Source organism: Felis catus, chromosome A1 (assembly GCF_018350175.1).
Source record: "Felis catus isolate Fca126 chromosome A1, F.catus_Fca126_mat1.0, whole genome shotgun sequence".
NCBI classification, from domain to species: Eukaryota; Metazoa; Chordata; class Mammalia; order Carnivora; family Felidae; genus Felis; species Felis catus.
Window position 1 is genome coordinate 212,200,848 of NC_058368.1, and position 19,130 is coordinate 212,219,977.

The 19,130-nt window shown below is 42.6% G+C and overlaps 1 protein-coding gene across 3 annotated transcripts in view; it reads left to right on the plus strand.

Annotated features, from left to right (window-relative positions):
• Window positions 1-19,130, plus strand: part of ADAMTS12 (ADAM metallopeptidase with thrombospondin type 1 motif 12) — a 331,317-nt gene that overhangs the window by 291,820 nt on the left and 20,367 nt on the right. For 2 of the 3 annotated variants that reach the window (XM_023239155.2, XM_045038312.1), the window contains 2 exons: window positions 5,372-5,524; window positions 16,444-16,620. In XM_023239155.2, the coding sequence (XP_023094923.2) occupies window positions 5,372-5,524; window positions 16,444-16,620 (330 nt within the window). The remainder of the gene's footprint in view (window positions 1-5,371; window positions 5,525-16,443; window positions 16,621-19,130) is intronic. The other variant, XM_023239156.2, reaches the window with a different exon arrangement.

The window sequence follows — 19,130 nt, forward strand, 5'->3', positions numbered from 1 at the left end:
ACTAATTAATATCCTTTGAAACATCAAAATCATTTTCACCCATTTGAATTTTGAATGCACAGTATATGAACTTGTTAAAATAATTTGACAACTCAAAAGAGAACTTTGTGGCAAAATGGTCACATGCTTACATCAGTCAGCATTTTTATGACAATTCATGACTCCTCTCCTAGCTAAAGAGAAATGAAGTATTTGTAGCTAATAAAACAACAGTGCATATAATTTATGAAGCATGTTGGTTTCCAAACCACTTTCACATGTAGCCTCTTATTTTCTCCTTTTGACAGTCCCGAGGAGTAGGTGAGGTCTCATTATGCCAGTTTGCAAATAGAGAAATAAAATTTGTAGCAGTCATGTGACTTGTCGAGGGACACAACTGTCAGCTGGATGATGCACCTTCTAACTCCACTCTATCCAGTTTGTAAAATGGGCATTAACTGTGAATTACCTGTAAACTAAATCAACATAAAAGTACATACTGGCTCTGGTGACTGTGGAGGCCAGAAGTCAATTGGTATATTTTGATTATAGTAAATCAAGACACACTTGATTTATCTCAAATGTCGTCAGTTGACTTTGACAGAAATAAACTGCCTTATTGAATACATCATAGATTGCCAAGAATTGGCAACCATGGTGAAGCTATTGAGAGCTATTAATTCTAGGCGATTTGACTGGAGAAAAGGAATTGGTCCAGATGGCAGTTTGTCAGGGCTGCAAAGGATATTAGGAGAACAGAGTTCAACATTTGGCAGAAATTCCCTTTGTGATAGGGTTTGGCGCCTGCTCTCTTCACACATCTTTTGAGACAAAATGTTTAATACAGAGAATTGTCAGAGAGGATCAGGAGTCACAATGAAAACTTTGGTTTTCCCACTATCCTCTGATTTTTTTTTTTATTCTGTCCATTTCTGAAGCTTCTTTAGGACAGCCTCTCAATGACTGCAGCTTAGAAACCCCATTGATACCAATCTTCCCCAAGCCCCCTATAAAAACCTTAACGGTTTTACAAGTCAGTGCCACCTTATCATTTCTATCATCTCCTGTTTATTTCCTGTTAGTTTAGGGCCAGTGGTTTCCAATCTAATGGTGGGAAGCACTGGGAAAAGATGGGGATGCTTGTGTTTGCTACAGTGATGGGGGAGGGGCTACTACCAGCATTCAACATTGAGAGCCAAAGATGATAAAAGCCCTGCGACATTCAGGGAAGTCTCTTATAAAGAAGAAATGTCCACTGCAAAATGCCAGTTAGTGCCCCAACAGTGAAAAGAGGAGGACCCTCAGTTACTGTTCTTGCCTCCTATATGGTCTGTGTGCCTCCAGCAACCCGCCCCCCCCCCGCCACTGTAACGCATTCCACGAATCACAAGAGACATTAAGACTGCCAACTTAGTCTTCTGAAGGAATTTACTAATCATTCCAAACTCCTGCTCACAAATCTTTAATGTCTCTTCATTACATATCAGATCAGATAAATCCACTCAGACTTCCAACAGCCTTTACAACATTACATAACCAAGCTTTCAAACCACACTGGCTTCACTCTGTTTCATCACCTTAAGCTTCAGCAGATCTAAACTGCTCAGTTTTCCCTAAGCCTCCTGCTCCTCTCAGTCTAATGCCTTTTTTTTACACTGTTCCCTCTGCCTGGAATTTCCTTCCCCTCCTCATTTTCCTTTTAGAATCTCCCCTGTTCTTCAGGACCAAGCTATGAGCTGCCATAAAGTCTTTCCTGATCATTAAGATTGGAAGTAATTTCTAAAGTTCCTTATTGTTTGACTGAAAATTGTTCTCACCGTTTCCTCCCACTTTTCTGTCCTGTGTGGAAGGGCTCTTCACACTTCCCGTTGTATACAACGTGTTCCTCTAATTGTGATTTCAAAAATTAAGGAATTGATATAAAAATGGGTTTAACACTATATATGCACATAAAACTTGAAACCAGACTTTCTGGGTTGGAATCTTAGCTCAGCCACTAACTATATATGTCCTCACTCTGCATCAGTTTCTTCATGTGTGATCAGGACAGTGTCAATGTCTGAATCAGAGATTGTGAGGGGATGAAAGGACTAACAATGTGTAAGGTACTCAGAAGAGTATGGGGCACATAGGAAGCACCCAGTAAGTGTTTGCTCTGATATCTGTTTGCAAAACAGAAAACCTAGGTGCTATGCAGTGTACGAGGGTATGGCTCCTATTTCGTCAGAAAATCACCTCTCATTGAATTGCCCCATCATCCAGTCAGATCCCCTGGGTCACTCAGCTAAGTGTAAGCTGTGCAGTTGTGTAAATGGAAGCGACAGTCTGATTTTCCACAGCCATTCACAGCAGTTGTCACGTGATGCTGATCCAGCCCTCCTGGTTCGTTCCAGTTCTGAGCATCCGGAAACCTCCTCCTTGACTTGGTACCTCGGTTGCCACAGGGTCACTAACTGTAATGAGGATGAAGGTTTCCAGGACAAAGTGAAGTTGTCCTTCAACCTCCCCAGGGTTTTTTCTTGTCTCATCGCCCACTCCAAGTTTGGAACTCGTACTAATGACAACTGGTGGCATTCCATGTCTCTTGTACTGTGTCCCATGCATTTGCCCCTGTCAGCATTACCTTTGCACTGTTGTCTGCTGCCTCAATAGAAACTGTCAAAACAAGAAAAAAAATTGGGATGCCTGGGTGACTCAGTCAGTTAAGCATTTAACTCTTGATTTTGACTCAGGTCATGACCTCACAGTTAATGAGATCGAACCCCACATGGGGTTCTGCACAGATAGTGCAGATCCTGCTTGGGATTCTCTCTCTTTCTCTCTCCCTCTCTTCCCTCTCCCTCTGCCCCTTCTATGCATTCTCTCTCTCTCTCTCTCTCTCTCTCTCTCTCTCTCTCAAAATAAATAAACTTTTTAAAAAAAGAATAAAAAGAAAAAATTGTTCAAAAAGAATTAAATGTCTGCTCATGGGATCTGAATCTATTAGGACTAAATTCAGAGCCCCAGAGACAACATGAATTTAGTTGCCACATAAATACAGTACAAAGAATCATAGACATCATTTGAGATTTACCGGGTTATCATTAGCCTGGGAATTTAGTTGACTAGGTCCTTTCCTGGATTGGGGTGAATATATTTTCTCTACGTCATGATATAAAATTAACAACACACTATGTGGCCTTGAATGTTGCTTCTATCTCTGGGCCCCAGATATCTGGAAAGTGAGACTCATATGCTTACCTTGCAGCTGTGTTGTATTCAATAGGTAACATTTGTAGAGTCCTGACCATGTGCACAAATCTCTGTGGTCCTAATGGTATCACCAGTTTTACAGTCTAGGGAGTTAGGAAGTTGCAAAAGACCACACAATTAGCCAGTTGCAGAACTATAATTGTACCCTAAATCTCAGAAGGTTAAAGAAAATGTAGTAAAGATACCTGTTATGTAGTTGTAGCAATTGCCTATTGCTATAATAATGCTATATGACAAACCACCACAAAACTCAGGGTTTCGTCGAGTCTGTGGGTCAGCTGAGAGATTCTGTTGATTGGGGCTGAGCTTAGAGCGGACCTCAGCTTGCTTGGCTTGCCGTGCATAGGCTGTGGGGGCAGCTACAGGCCGGCTGGTCGGGGGTAGCCTCAGCTGGGTGACCCCATTCTATTTCACATGATCTCTCATCCTCTGGCATCTGGCCCCGTTTTATTCTCATGGCAGAGAGAGGGGGTCAAGAAAGAGAATTGAAACTAGCGAGTCCTCTTGAGAAGTGGCACATCATCCACTGCATTTTATTGGCCACAGAAACTCACAAGAACAGTCTTGATTCAAGAGCTGGGCAAGTATATCCCACCGCTTGACAAAAGATCTGCAAATTCCCATTGCAGAGAGCATGGTGTGTCCAATGTGGGCCACTAGTGCAATCAGCCTATGACAGTGGTCAGTGCACTTCGGCTGTTATTACCTCTATTACGCATATACATAATGTAGTACAGAGGAGAAAGGGCTAGGAACTTAGGTACGAACCACATCCTAAAGAACTTTAAGCAGGAGGAGAGATTACCTCCATAAATGGGCCAGCTGGAAAAATGATGACCTAGGCTAATTTCTACTCTTCCTTTCTATGATGCTATAGTAAAGTTATCCATCTAGAATCTCTGTTGTTATATATGTGTATAACACAAGAACTTGCAAAAAGTGACGCACGAAATTGTGTGGAAGATGAAATTGCAGCGAGAGAAAAATGTAAGGCTGGTTTTTATTTGTAACTCATCAAAAGAAGCCTTCAAAAATGTCATAGATGGAACCTCCATCCTTTGTTTTTTGTTTTTTTTTTAATTAGCCCAGAGCTGTGTTTTACATGTGTCTGGAGAGCTCCTCCTTCTGAAGGTGGGTAGGGGAGAAGGGATGCAAGAAAAATCAACTGTATGAAAGAATTAATAAGCACATGGAATAAAAGAACTTATGGAGAAGAAAGCTTCTGTAGTTTTCAAGGCGATCCCTTGCTATACCTGAGGTATTTAAGAATTATGAATAAATTAAAACATCACGTGAGGAATGGGCTGTATGTACCCGTTTAGGGCAAGTGGTGAAAAGCACTAAGTTGTAACATCTTTCTAACCCCCAAGCGTGGTCTGAGGACTCACAGCATTGGCATCACCTGGGAGCTGGGCAGACATGCAGAATCTGAGGTGGCCTCAGCTGGTGACCCCGTTCTATTTCACATGATCTCTCATCCTCCGGCTCCACCCCAGACCTAGTGACTCAGAATCTGCATTTAGCAAGGTCCCAGGTGATGCCTGTGGACACTAAAGTTTGAGAGGAACTGCTCTAGCAGACAGTGTATGGCAGAAAGCCCCAGGCTTTACTTCCTTGTCAAGCCAGCTCTCCAAGCCTCTCGGGTTTTTTTCTACACTGTCACAATACCAGTGTAACCACAGGTTTGTCTGGGAGAGGAAGTGAGATAATGTCATTGCGGTGTTAGGCAGATGTATGGATCTGACATCCCCTATGAACGGCAGCATTGGTATGAAATGTGGCGGGCAGTTTGCCTACAGCCCCCAGACATTCATGCCAGGATAATTTTTAAAGAGAAGCAAATTTCCACTTTCGTTGGTTTGCTAATCCACTTGCTAATCCACCTGCTAATCCAGGATTCTCATCACTGGCTATTTATTAGAATCACTTGGGACATTTCTTTTTACTCCAATGCCTAGACCCTACCCAGGGAAATTCAGATTAATTTGCCTAGGGCGGGACCCCAGCAATGATATTTTTTAAAAAGCTCTGTGAATTTAGGTGAGCATCCAAGGTGGAGAACTGGACTTCAGAGTGTTGTGAGATACATCTGAGAAAGTGGCCCTCAGCTTCTGTCTTCTCTGTCCCCCTCCCCACACAGTGCTCCACCACCTGTGGTCTGGGGGCCTACTGGAGAAGCGTGGAATGCAGCACCCAGAGGGATTCCGACTGTGCTGCCCTTCAGAGGCCTGACCCTGCCAAGAGATGCCACCTTCGTCCCTGCGCCAGCTGGAAAGTGGGGAACTGGAGCAAGGTAATTGATCTGGCTCTGCGGTGTTCTGGAGGGGGACAGCCTTATCTAAGCATTTGCTGAAGTAAGTGTCTCTCCTCCCTTCCTCTCTTGCTACCTGCCTCTGCCCTCTTTGCTAAAATGGATGAGTAATCAAAGACATCCCCATAGGCCTACTCGAAGTTACACAATAGTCTTAGAACCAGTACAGAGTTTTTATTAAACCACATGTTTTTAGCTGCCTGTCTTTGCTCTCCCCAGGTAAACTGGCATAAAAAGTTAAATTTGTGTAATTAATTGCTTGTCCAGCATGCAACATTATTTCTGAGTTACTTAAATTTACCATTATAATTACAATGATACATCATCACATGTATAATTAAGTCATGACGCAGCAGCTGCTCACAAAGCAAATGTGCTTTTCAGTCTTCCAGACCCAAATGACAAGAAGGCTAGACACAAGGAAAACATTGGTCTCTCAAAGTGTACTTCCTGTACTATCTTTTTGCAAGGTGGTTTTGCTGTCCTCTGCTAATCTGGCTACGGTTACTCATTTTGCTGTGTTGTCTGCATGGTCCCTTGTGAGACACTGTATCAGGTTTTTGGATTTGTTAGCCTTGGTGCTTTTGGGCACTAACCAGGCCTAGCCTAGCCTGGGGCTGAGCCAGCCCCTGGGGGATAGACCCAGGCTATATGACACTGTACAGTTGTGGGGTTGATAGCTGATTGGCAGGAGGAGGTGCAGAAGTGTAAGCCGTGTGTGTACCTTCTGTTTGCCAAGCACACCACCCCACTATGATGCTCTTTAGGCCCCATCTTCACTCTGGGGAGCCAGTTTCCCTTGACAGCTGAGACACAGAAGGGAAAAGAAAAACTACCCAGAAGTTTGGGTATGAGTTTCACTGTGTAACTTGAAATCAATCACAAGAAAAAATTTGGAAAGTCCTAAAATACATGGAGGTTAAAGAACACCCTACTAAAGAATGAATGGATTGGGGTACCTGGGTGTCTCAGTCAGCTAAGCGCCCAACTCTTGGTTTCAGCTCAGGTCATGATCTCGCAATTTCATGAGTTTGAGACCCGCTGTCAGCACAGAGCTTGCTTGGGATTCTCTCTCTCTCTCTCTCTCTCTCTCTCTCTCTCTCTCTCCCTCTCCCTCCCTCCCTCTCCCTCTCTCTCTGCCGCTCCCCTGCTCATGCCAACTCTCTCAAAATAAATAAACTTAAAAAAAAAAAGAATGAATGGATTAACCAGGAAATTAAAGAAGAAATTTAAAAATACATGAAAGCAAATGAAAATGAAAACATGACAGTATCCCTGTGGGATTCAGCAAAAGCAGTCCTAAGAGGAAAATGCATTGCAATGCAGGCCCATCTCAAGAGGTAAGAAAGGTCCCAAATACACAACCTAATCTTACACCTAAAGTAGTGATAAAAGGAGAAGCAAATAAAGCCCAAAGCCAGCAGAAGAAGAGAAATAATAAAGAGTAGAGCAGAAAAAAAGAATATGGAAACAAACGAACACACAAAAACAGCAGAAGAAATCAATGAAATTAAAAGCTGCTTTTTGAAAGAATAAACAAAATTGATAAACCCCTAGCTAGATTTAACAAAAAGAAAAAAGAGAGGACCCAAATAGATAAAATCACAAATGAAAGAGGAAAGATCACAACCAACACCACAGAAATGCAAGCAATTATTAGAGAATACTATGAAAAATTATATGCCAACAAACTGGACAACCTGGAAGAAATGGACAAATTCCTAGACACTCACACACTACCAAAACTCAAACAGAAAGAAATAGAAATTTTGAGCAGGCCCATAAACAGCAAAGATATTGAGTCAGTTATCAAAAATCTCCCAGCAAATAAAAGTCCTGGGCCAGATGGCTTCCCATGGGAATTCTACCAGACATTTATTTTTTTTTTAATTTTTTTAGCATTTATTCATTTTTGAGACAGAGAGAGACAGAGCATGAATGGGGGAAGGTCAGAGAGAGAGGGAGACACAGAATCTGAAACAGGCTCCAGGCTCTGAGCTGTCAGCACAGAGCCCGATGCGGGGCTCGAACTCACAGACCGCGAGATCATGACCTGAGCTGAAGTTGGACGCCCAACCGACTGAACCACCCAGGCGCCCCTAGACATTTAAAGAAGAGTTAATACCTGTTCTTCTCAAACTGTTCCAAAAAAAATTGAAATGATAGGAAAGCTCCCAATCTCATTCTATGGAGTCAGCATTCTAAAACCAGACAAAGACCCCACTAAAAAGGAGAATCACAGGCCAACATCCCTGATGAAACTGGATGCAAAAATTCTCAACAAGATGCTAGCAAATCAAATTCAACAGTGCATTAAAAGAATTGTTCGCCATAATCAAGTGGAATTTATTCCTGGGCTTCAGGTCTTGTTCAATATTCACAAATCAATCAATGTGATATACCACATTAAAAAAAGAAAAGATAAGAATCATATGATCCTTTCAGTAGATGCAGAAAAAGCATTTGACAAAAATACAGTGTGCTTTCTTGATAAAAACCCTCAAGAAAATAGTAGGGATACACAGAACATACCTCAACATCATAAAAGCATATAGGAAAGGCCCACAGCTAATATCATCCTCAGTAAGGAAAAACTGAGAGCTTTCCCCCCAAGGTCAGGAACACAACATGGATGTCCACTCTCACCACTGTTGTCCAACATAGTACTGGAAGTCCTAGCCTCAGCATTTCGACAACAAAAAGAAATAAAAAACATCCAAATTGACAAGTCAAACTTTCACTCTTCATAGGTGACATGATACTTTATATGGAAAACCCAAAAGACTCGACCAAAAAACTTCTAGAACTGATACATGAATTCAGCAAAGTCATAGGATATAAAATCGATGTACATAAATTGGTTGCATTTCTATACACCAGTAATGAAGCAACAGAAAGAGAAATCCAGGAATCGATCCCATTTACAATTGCACCAGAACCATAAGATACCTAGGAATAAAGCTAACCAAAGAGGTAAAAGATCTGTATGCTGAGAACTATAGAAAGCTTATGAAAGAATTTGAAGAAGACACAAAGAAATGGAAAAACATTCCATGCTTATGAATTGGAAGAACAAATATTGTTAAAATGTCAATACTACCCAAAGCAATCTACACATTCAATGCAATCCTTATCAAAATAACACCACATTCTTCACAGAGCTGGAACAAACAATCCCTAAAATTTGCATGGAACCAGTAAAGACCCCGAATAGCCAAAGCGATGTTGAAAAAGAGAAACAGATCTGGAGGCATCACAAATCCAGACTTTAATCTGTATTACAAAGCTGTAATCATCAAGACAATATGGTACTGGCACAAAAACAGACACATAGATCAAAGGAGCAGAAAAGAGAATCCAGAAATGGACCCACCAATGTATGTCCTACCAATTTTCAACAAAACAAGAAAGACTATCCAATGGAAAAAAGACAGTCTCTCTAGCAAGTGGTGCTTGGAAAACTGGACAGCGACATGCAGAAGAATGAAACTGGACCACTTTCTTACACCATACACAAAAATAAATTCAAAATGGATGAAAGACCTAAATGTGAGACAGGAAACCATCAAAATCCTACAAGAGAAAACAGGCAACAACTTCTTAGACCTTGGCTGCAGCAACTTCTTACTAGACATGTCTCCAGAGGCAAGGAAAATAAAACAAAAATGAACTAGTGGGACTTCATCAAGAGAAAAATCTCCTGCACAGCAAAGGAAACAATCAGCAAAACTAACAGGCAACAGTTGGAAAGGGAGAAGATATTTGCAAATGACATATCTGATAAAGGCTTAGTATCTAAAATCTTTAAAGAACTTATCAAATTCAACACCCAAAAACCAAACAATCAAGTAAAGAAATATGACAGAAGACATGAATAGGAATAGACACTTCTCCAAAGAAGACATCCAGGTGGCTAACAGACACATGAAAAGATGCTCAACATTACTCAGAATCAGGGAAATACAAATCAAAACCACAATGAGATACCACCTCACACCTGTCAGAATGGCTACCATTAACAACTCAGGCAAAAACAGATGTTGGCAAGGATGCAGAGAAAGAGGAACCTCTTACACTGCTGGTGGGAATGCAAACTGATGCAGCCACTCTAGAAAACAGTATAAAGTTTCCTCAAAAAATTAAAAATAGAACTACCCTACAACCCAGCAATTGCACTGTTAGGTATTTATCCAAAGGATATAAAAAGCCTTGTTCTAAGTGGTACATGCATCCCAATGTTTACAGCAGCACTATCAACAATAGCCAAATTATGGAATAAGCCCAAATGTTCATCAACTGATGAATGGATAAAGAAGATGTGGTGCACACACACACACACACACACACACAGGAATACTATTCGTCCATCAAAAAGAATAAAATCTGCCATTTGTAACAGTGTAGATGGACCTAGAGTGTATTATGCTAAGTGAAATAAGTCAGGCAGAGAAAGACAAATATACATTTCACTCGTGTGGAATTTAAGAAACACAACCGATGAACATAGGGGAAGGGAAGGAAAAATAAGAAAAACAGGGTGAGGCAAACCATAAGAGACTCTTAAATACAGAGGACAATCTGAGGGTTGCTGGAGGGGAAGTAGGTGGGGGGGATGGGCTAAATGGGTGATGGGCATTAAGGAGGGCACTTGGGATGAGCACTGGATGTTCTATGGAAGTGATGAATCACTGGGTTCTACTCCTGAAACCAGTACTACACTGTATATTAGCTAACTTGAATTTAAATAACTAGATTAATAATAAAAAAATAAATAAAACCTGGAGTAGGAAAGTAGGCCCTTTGTTTTGCCTTTAAATATCCAGAGCGTTTAGATTCTGCTATATTGATGGTTTGCCTTTTCACAGATCCTTTCTCAGAGGGAAGAATTCTAATTTTATCTTGAAATTCTGCATTATCCCCCCAATCCCCACCTCCAATCCAGAGACATTTCAAATCTCAAAGGGCTTCAGGTCTGCTGCAGCCTGCTCTGAGCCTACAGGTATCACACCTGATGCCTCGGGGTTACTCACCAACAATCCCCTACCTTTGTGATGGCTGTCTGACCTGTGGTTGTTTTACTGCACCGTGTGGCTCCTTGAAGCAGCCTGAAACCACTGCTGTGGACATGTCCCCATGTGTGTGACAGTAGAATAAGACTATACGTTCAGACTCTCCCTCTACCATGTCTAGAAGTAGCCTTTCAGAATGGTGTGCTTCCGCTTCATGTAGTGATCTGCCTGAAGCAAATTCAAGCTTGTGGTCCTCAGGTCTGTCCCAGAGGCATCCTTGGGAAGACAGTTCTGTAGAACTGAATCCTAGAAGCAGGGCTGGGCAGTGGATCAGACACATCTGGATTGGCAACCCTGCTCTGGCGTGATGAGCATATGACACTGATGACTCTGGCCATTCACCCTCGGGACGTTCTTTCTCTCATCTCTGAGAAATAACATGGATGATATTGCCTCTACTTACCTCATAGAGTTGTTGCAAGGATCAAAAAAAGAGAATGTTAGTGAAACAGCTTTGTAAATGGTAAAAGACTGGTTTATTTTATTTTTTTATTCTTTTTAATGTTTATTTTTATTGTTGAGAGAGAGAGAGGGACAGAGTGTGAGCTGGGGGAGGGGCAGAGAGAGAGGGAAATAGAATCTGAAGCAGGCTCCAGGCTCTGAGCTGTCAGCACAGAGCCTGATGTGGGCCTCGAAGCCATGAACTGCAAGATCATGACCTGAGCCAAAGTCGGACCCTCAACCAACTGAGCCACCCAGGTGCCCCCTTAAAAGACTGTTTAGATGAAACCCTGGGCAGACTCTGAGCTCAAGATAAAAGTTAGGACTGGTTCTTAGGTGCTTACTAACCTCTGGCTTCCTGGACTTGGGGTGCAAGGCCTGTGGACAGGTGACAGTGGAGAAAGTTCTGTCAACAGAATGACTGGCTCGAGCAGGTGTCCACTCCTTAGTACTAAGCGGGCAAGGTGCTTGGTGTCCATGAACTTTGAAGAACTTGACCTACCTTGGGCACTAACACTCGCCAAATACTACTATGTGCCTGACATTACACAAAAGCATTAGATAATCAGTTCCATTTTCATCCAGCACAGGACCTTCTTTATAATTCCCACTGAGGCAACAAAAGCTCAGAGTGCTTAAATCACTAACGTTTGATCACACAGCTGTTACCAAATGCTCCCAGTTTTAAGAAACATCCACTGGGGGATGCATCAATTTTATGACAGCTTTTCATAAAGAAAGAGAACACTACACAATAAATATGTACGTCAGTTGTAAGAAACTTGCCAATTTCAGAGCATTAAAATTTGTATGAGGAAAAAAAGTGTGCGATGCAAGAAATGCAGAAGTGACAAAAGGGGCTTGAAAAACCTTCAGGTGCATTTGACACCTAGAGCGATGCATCATCCACAGCTCCATTCACCGCCCAATGGAACATCTTGATGGTTGCACCTTCTGAAGTTTTGTAAACTGGTGATTTGACATCCCTTTTATTTGCTTTCTGAGAACAAGCACTTCCCTTTTCACGGTTAAGTCTAATAGATATTATTTCTGAAATGAATCAGAAACAGTTTTACATTTTTCTTGGAATGTTCTGTCTTCCCACCTAGGGAGCGTTGCAATTTTATTTTAGCAGTAGTTGACTTGCTGGAAAATAAGAGAAAGTGTCAGCCTTTCTTTATGGTCTTGTGTTTCATGTATATTGCTAGTCTTTTTGTCTTATTCTACTTCTTGCCTTTGTGTTTATTAGATTTTATAGATTGTCCATGACGGTTCTACATTTTTTTTTACATCTGAACTTTTAGAAATGAATTTAATAGGGGAAGAGCTCCTTTTTTTGCTAAATACAGACCATCCCCAACTTTGATATATAAAATATTCCCAGTAACATATATTAAACTCCGATATGCAAACGTGAAAACATGGAATTGCATGTTTTAAGGGATTTTTTGTCCCCAGAAAGCAAAAGTTGAGTAGCAGGAAGGTCATCATATACTGAAAATCACTGCATTTATTTTATTCTTGGTATAATATGTTATATGTCTGAACTGTCACCTTCTCTTGACATCCCGGAATATTTTAGATTAAGGGTTCCCCTAAAAAGAAAATAAAGGAATGGTAAAGAAATAGAAGCATTTAGGACCACCGAAAACACGAACCCAAGACCACTCTAGTTGAGGATTGATGTCCAGACCACAAGGCTCTCCATGATGGCCCCTGCCCGTCTCTCTCTCTCTGTCCACTCCCACTCTTTACCCTAGCATTCTGATTAATGCACTTTTCCCAAACAAGCTTCGTTGTTTCATAGCACTGTGCCTCCATACATGCCTTTCTTTCCACCTTGAATGCCCCCCACCCTATTTTGCTGGCTGAGCGAGCATCTACATATCCTATATGCTTCAGCTCAAAACTTGGCTCCTTTATTTAGTCCTTTCCTGACCTCCTTAGGTGAAACTGACCATATCCTCCACTGTGCCCTCACTAGATCATGAACAACTTATGAGGTAATCTTTATATATAAATATAATCATTATTCCTTCTACTCATTTATGTAACTCTTCCCACCTGCTAGAAATACAGAGCCTGAAACATAGATGTGCCCAATAACTGGGAGGAAGAAAAGTTGGGGTGAGAGGGGGGAAAGAGATAGAAGGATGAATTTTCATGCTGTTCAACTTAGAATTTTTGGAATGAATTATTTAATCTTAAGGGTCTTGTGAATCTGTTCATCATACGTAAAGGAACAGGAGAAAAAATTGTATCCAAATTTAGTATTTGGTTCAACTTGGAAAGCAAGAAAGTATTCTGAAATCAAAACAGAATACAAATGCAGCGATCCCGTACACGTATACCCCTCTAGAATGTTGGGATAGTTTAATCATCTAGTTTATTTTCCTTTCCATACTGATGGAGAAACAGAGGCTGAGAGAAGAGAAGTGATTAATCCATGTGAACTCAGGTGGCTATTTGCTCTCGGGGTCACACCCGAGTGCAACCTACTGCTCTCCCAATGCTATGCTCACTAATTCCTCTATACTCGACTGAGCACTCTGTATGAGTCCAACATGTAAAGGGTATCAGGATGACTACACAAATCAAAAACACCACAAGGGAGAATCACAGAATTGTGCTTTCATTTCATATCTCTGCCAGTGGCTCTTATAAGCTAAGGGTATTTTTCACTCTATCTGGTCTGCAGATCACACTAGTTAAATTGATGCCATAACTAGAGAACAGTCAGGCCTGTTTGGTCACAATAAGGTGTTGGCCAGGCTTTCTGTTCTCATTAGTCTGACTCCAGTCCTCAGTCTAGCCCACAGGTTCCAGGTGAGGAAACATTAATACAAATTACCCTCCTCTAAGGCTGTAAAAAATTAATATAATAATTGGCATTCAGCATATAAGGCAAAACAGCATTAGAAGTGGAGTGATTTAATATCCTGCCACTTCTCTCTTGCTAACTGAATCAGAGGCTGTTTTGAAAATGGAACCGAAAAGTCAGAGATTTAGTGAGTGTCTTCCCTTATTATTTACTTCAGCATATTAATAAAGTTTATTTCCCATTGAATGTGAATACTCTAACAAAAGGGGTAATGCTAGCTTGAAAATTAAATTAGGAATAATAGATTGCAGCAACAAATGAAAAATAGGAAAGTAAAATCCAATTTTATAATTAATGTCTTATAAAACTCCCTTGTCCTAATAAAGAATCCTGTTACTTCACCATGTGCTATTTCCCAGAAATCTGTTTTGTCAGACAAATGACCTCTTTGTGTGGAAATTATTAGCAGGCTCCCTCATTTGCTCTGTGGCTGATTTCAAATTGACAGTTATTTTTTCCTTTGTGTACTCACTACATGGCAGGAAAGTGAGGTTATTGGCTTGTTTTTCTTTGGGGAGGGGTGCTGTCTGGCAAGCATTGTTTATCTCTAAGAAGTTGGACACTCAATTTATGGTGGCATTAGAGCCTCAGTCTGTCCCTTGTCGCATGGGCCAGCATCTTTCCTTGTTACAGCCCAAGGTTCGAAGTCAGGTGACTTAGCACAATCTGCAGGTGGCGGAAGAAGGGGGAACTGTCTTTGGGGTGTACCTCTACTGAAAGTTTGAGGAATTTTCTTTCACAATCCCAAACCCTGTAGTTATGACTATTCCACCATGGTCAGAAAGAGCACCATTTTTCACTGTGTAGAGAGGGGCCAGATACCTTACAGCAATGCACACACTTTCTTGCTGGTGCATTTTCTCAGCCAAGTTTAGCCAAGCTAATGAGATACTAGATGGGAGGATGGGGAGATTAAAGGTGCTCTTCATCGCTGCAGTGACCAGGGTCTCCTTAGCCCACTTGGAAACCCCCTCGGAATTCATATATGCACTCAACAAATCTGTACGGACCCTCTGTGCCTGACACCATGCTAGATGCTTGGGACACAGTGGGAACCAGGGCAGATAGGGGTCTGATTTCATGGCAGTGAGAGTGTAAGAGAAGGGACACACAGAATGAATAAAAATTGTTCCACATTTCAAGTTCTTGTGATAGTAATGGACAAGGAGCTGAGAGAAATTACAAGAAAGAGAGCCTCCTTCGGATAAAGGCATTCCAGGAGGGCCTCTCTGAGGAGATGACATCTAAGCTGAGGTCTAAAAGAAGAGCAGTAGCGCATAATGTAAAGAGTAGAGGGAGGAACATTCAAGACATAAAGACCACGGGGATGTACTGTTAACCCACAGAGAGGCTGGAGGCAAAAGGCTGAGGAGCACAGGGGTCTGTTCCCCTCCTTCCTACCTCCAGTCCCTACCTGACAGTGGAGGGTGACAAGACAGGCCAGGCAAGGACAGGATCAGGAGAGACTAGGAGATGGGGGCAAGATGAACGGAAGGGATTCGGCTGACACTAGCATTCTAAAGAGATTGGAGACCAAGTCTTGGAAGCTCAAGTTATGATCAAGTAAAATCTAGGTGGAGGATGGAATAGCTTCCAAAATCCGAGAGGTCAGAGAGTAGGTCTACTTCAGAATCGGCTGTGCAAACCCTGGTTTGGGGGATGCTGGCGCATCAGTGTTGATCATGATTTTAAGGAGTCAGCACCCTGCAGTGACCTGAGACTGAGCAGGATGCCGGGGCTGCTACACAAGGTGTGGGCATGGGGGAAGGGGGCAGTGAGGAGAGCCTTGTAATGGCTTTCAGGGGGCCTGTGCTGAGCAAACTCTCAGTGATGAAGGCAGGTGATGTTAGCTACAGGAGGAAGGAGGGTGGTAGGGACAAACCCAGGGTTTGCTCGCTTCTGGGAGTCAAACCACTGAGTAGTTATTCCAGTTACTTCCCTCATGTCGGCCCTTCATCTGACAAAGCATAACCCATCTTGCCTTCAGAGTCGTGGAGAAAACAGGTTTTTAGCAGGATTCTGAGGGCGGATGGGTGTGGGTTGGCCGAGAGTTCCCCTTCACCCCGGATGAATGCACACCAGAGGGAATGGCCGCCTACTGGGGCACACACTGCACCAGCAGGCACCTAACCCCAGTGTCTGTGACCTTCACGACAGTGCTGTGAGATGACAGGTATTGTCCCAGTTTATCGATATGACACCTGAGGCTCGGAATTTTTCTGTGACTTGCCCAACATCTCACAATAAGTGAGTGACAGAACTGGACTCGCCACCTGGTTCTCACATTGCCATGCCTGTGTTTTTGGACACGGGGCATCTTTGGGAGCTGTTTGAATGATTCCTTCTAGAGGGCCTGTGAGGGAAACAGTACACTTGAGCTAGACTTAATCCTTCTTCATGGCCGGAACCCTGGAACTTCACGGCTCTCTGAGAAACTCCCTGGGATACGGAGGATCCAAAGCCTGACACCAGGGACTCAAGTATCCCCTTTTCTCTCCCTCTCCATGCAGTGCTCCAGAAACTGCAGCGGGGGCTTCCAGATCCGGGAGATTCAATGTGTGGACAGCCGGGACCACCGGAGCCTGAGGCCATTTCACTGCCAGTTCCTGGCCGGCATTCCTCCCCCGCTGAGCATGAGCTGTAACATGGAGCCCTGTGAGGAGTGGCAGGTGGAGCCCTGGAGCCAGGTATGGCCTCCAGAGATATCATCCACACAACCAGGAAAATGTGAATCCCTGTGTTACCATGTGAGACTAGAAGTCAGGGAAGACCACGCGTGCGTCGTGGCAATGACTGGCCTCCATTCAGTGGCCTAATGCTGTGTGGAGAAGGCTGAACAGGTCAACAACAACAACAGGTCAACAGGCCACAACAATTGGTGGTTTCAAACGTGATAATTCAGTGTTTTATTACAACTCAGTCTCCCAGTGGTCATACTGGGGAGTTGGGATTCATGTTGGGGAAATGTACATGGACCACTCTGATGAAAGTCATTTAGGGCAGAGCCTCACATGCCTCTCTCCTAGGCCTCTGCAATTGAACTGGGGGTATTGGTCGGGTCCTTCCCACACACAGTTTATTTTAGAGTTCCACTTCTCAGTTGAATGCCCAGATCATTGTTTACACAAATAAAAGGAAGTGTGCTTGTGCCTGTCTGCATGTCCTCTGTTTTGTGAGGGCCCAGGCTCTACTGGTTCTTTGTCCTACTTCATCACATGAAAACAAAGTGACTGTTCTTTGGTGAAGTATAATAATCTTATTCGCCAATATGCAAATACCTCAACAGCTAACAAAACAAAACAAAACAAACAAACAAAAAACTCCCAACCATACCCATGCATGGTAGAAAGAAGAGAAAAAAAGGAACCCAGCATATTTTGAGTGTGTCTATGGGCTAAGCATTTTACCTACCATACTTTGTTTAATTTTCTTTTTTTTTTATATGAAATTTATTGTCAAATTGTTTTCTATACAACACCCAGTGCTTATCCCAACAGGTGCCCTTCTCAATGCCCATCATCCACTTTCCCCTCCCTCTCACTCCCATCAATCCTCAGTTTGTTCTCATTTTTTAAGAGTCTCTTATGGTTTGGCTCCCTCCCTCTCTAACTTTTTTTTTTCCTTCCCCTCCTGCATGGTCTTCTGTTAAGTTTCTCAGGATCCACATAAGAGTGAAAACATATGATATCCGTCTTTCTCTGTATGACTTATTTCACTTAGCATAACACTCTCCAGTTCCATCCACGTTGCTACAAAAGGCCATATTTCATTCTTTCTCATTGCCACGTAGTATTCCATTGTGTAAATAAACCACAATTTCTTTATCCATTCATCAGTTGATGGACATTTAGGCTCTTTCCGTAATTTGGCTATTGTTGAAAGTGCTTCTATAAACATTGGGGTACAACTGCCCCTATGCGTCAGCACTCCTGTATCCCTTGGGTAAATTCCTAGCAGTGCTATTGTTGGATCATAGGGTAGATCTATTTTTAATTTTTTGAGGAACCTCCACACTGTTTTCCAGAGTGGCTACTCCAGTTTGCATTCCCAATACTTGGTTTAATTTTCACAACAATCTGAATGGTAGGCTTTATTAATTCCATTTTATAGATGAAGAAATTGAGACTTGGAGGTTAAGAAACTTACATGAGGTCATACAACTAGAAAATAAATGGGGGAGTATTTGTTTAAGCATAAGGTAGACTCCAGTGCCAGTGTGCTTTCTACCATAGACATTAATTCAATAAGCACTGAACAAAGAGTAAACTAAGGAGGAAGAGTGAATCAATAACTATTTTGGAGGAAACCAAACCTTCCACGTGCCCTGGAAAGGAAGGTAGTGAATTACAACTGTAGAACACAGAGTTAGAGTCAAAGCTTACAGAAGACTGAGCCCCCTACAGCTACTTACTGCCTACAATGTCAAGCAGCCATACTTATTCCTGAGGCTCTGGGCCAATACCTGGTGTTTGGGGGGGGGGGGGGGGAGGGCAGCAGCCACCACTGTCCCCTCTTTCTCCTCCTTACCTGCTCAGCTCTGGGGCATATAAAGTGCCTGCTACTCCCATGCTCTGGACTGAGGCCTCTAAGACTTCCACATATAATGAGCCTTCAGAATCATTATACAGCTTTCAGAATCCAGGAATTTGCAGAGGAGCCTAGATCGCCTTGTCAGAGAAACGGCATCGGCAGGTTTTTAAAGATGAGCAATCAGATCTGCTTTCTGGTTATGAAAAAGATGTATTCTTTATGCTTCCTCAGTAGCTTCTGGGAGCCCTAATCAGGCACTGTTCCCTGAAGGTCTCCCCAAACCCTCCTTTCTAAAGTAGTATTCTGTTCTGAGTAAACCACACAGTTGGAAGACTTCCCTCTGAGGAAGCAGAGGACATGGAAATGCAAAAATATTTCTCTTGAGCTTTTGAGGGTCTGAGCACCCTTAGGTGCTTTCCCTGATGCACGATGCTGCCTTGTCTATACACACTCTCTAGCAGACTGCCATCATGAGACTGTGGACCCCTTTGGTATGTCAGTCAGCCCATACTGCCTGCATGGAAGAGGCATTTCAGCTGTTGGAATGTCCCTACACCAGAGGTTCTCAAACTTTAGCTCACTTCAGAATCACCTGGGGGTTTCTTAATACACAGATGGCTGGACCCCATTCCCAGAGTGTCTAGTTTGGAGGTCTGGGGTGGAGCCT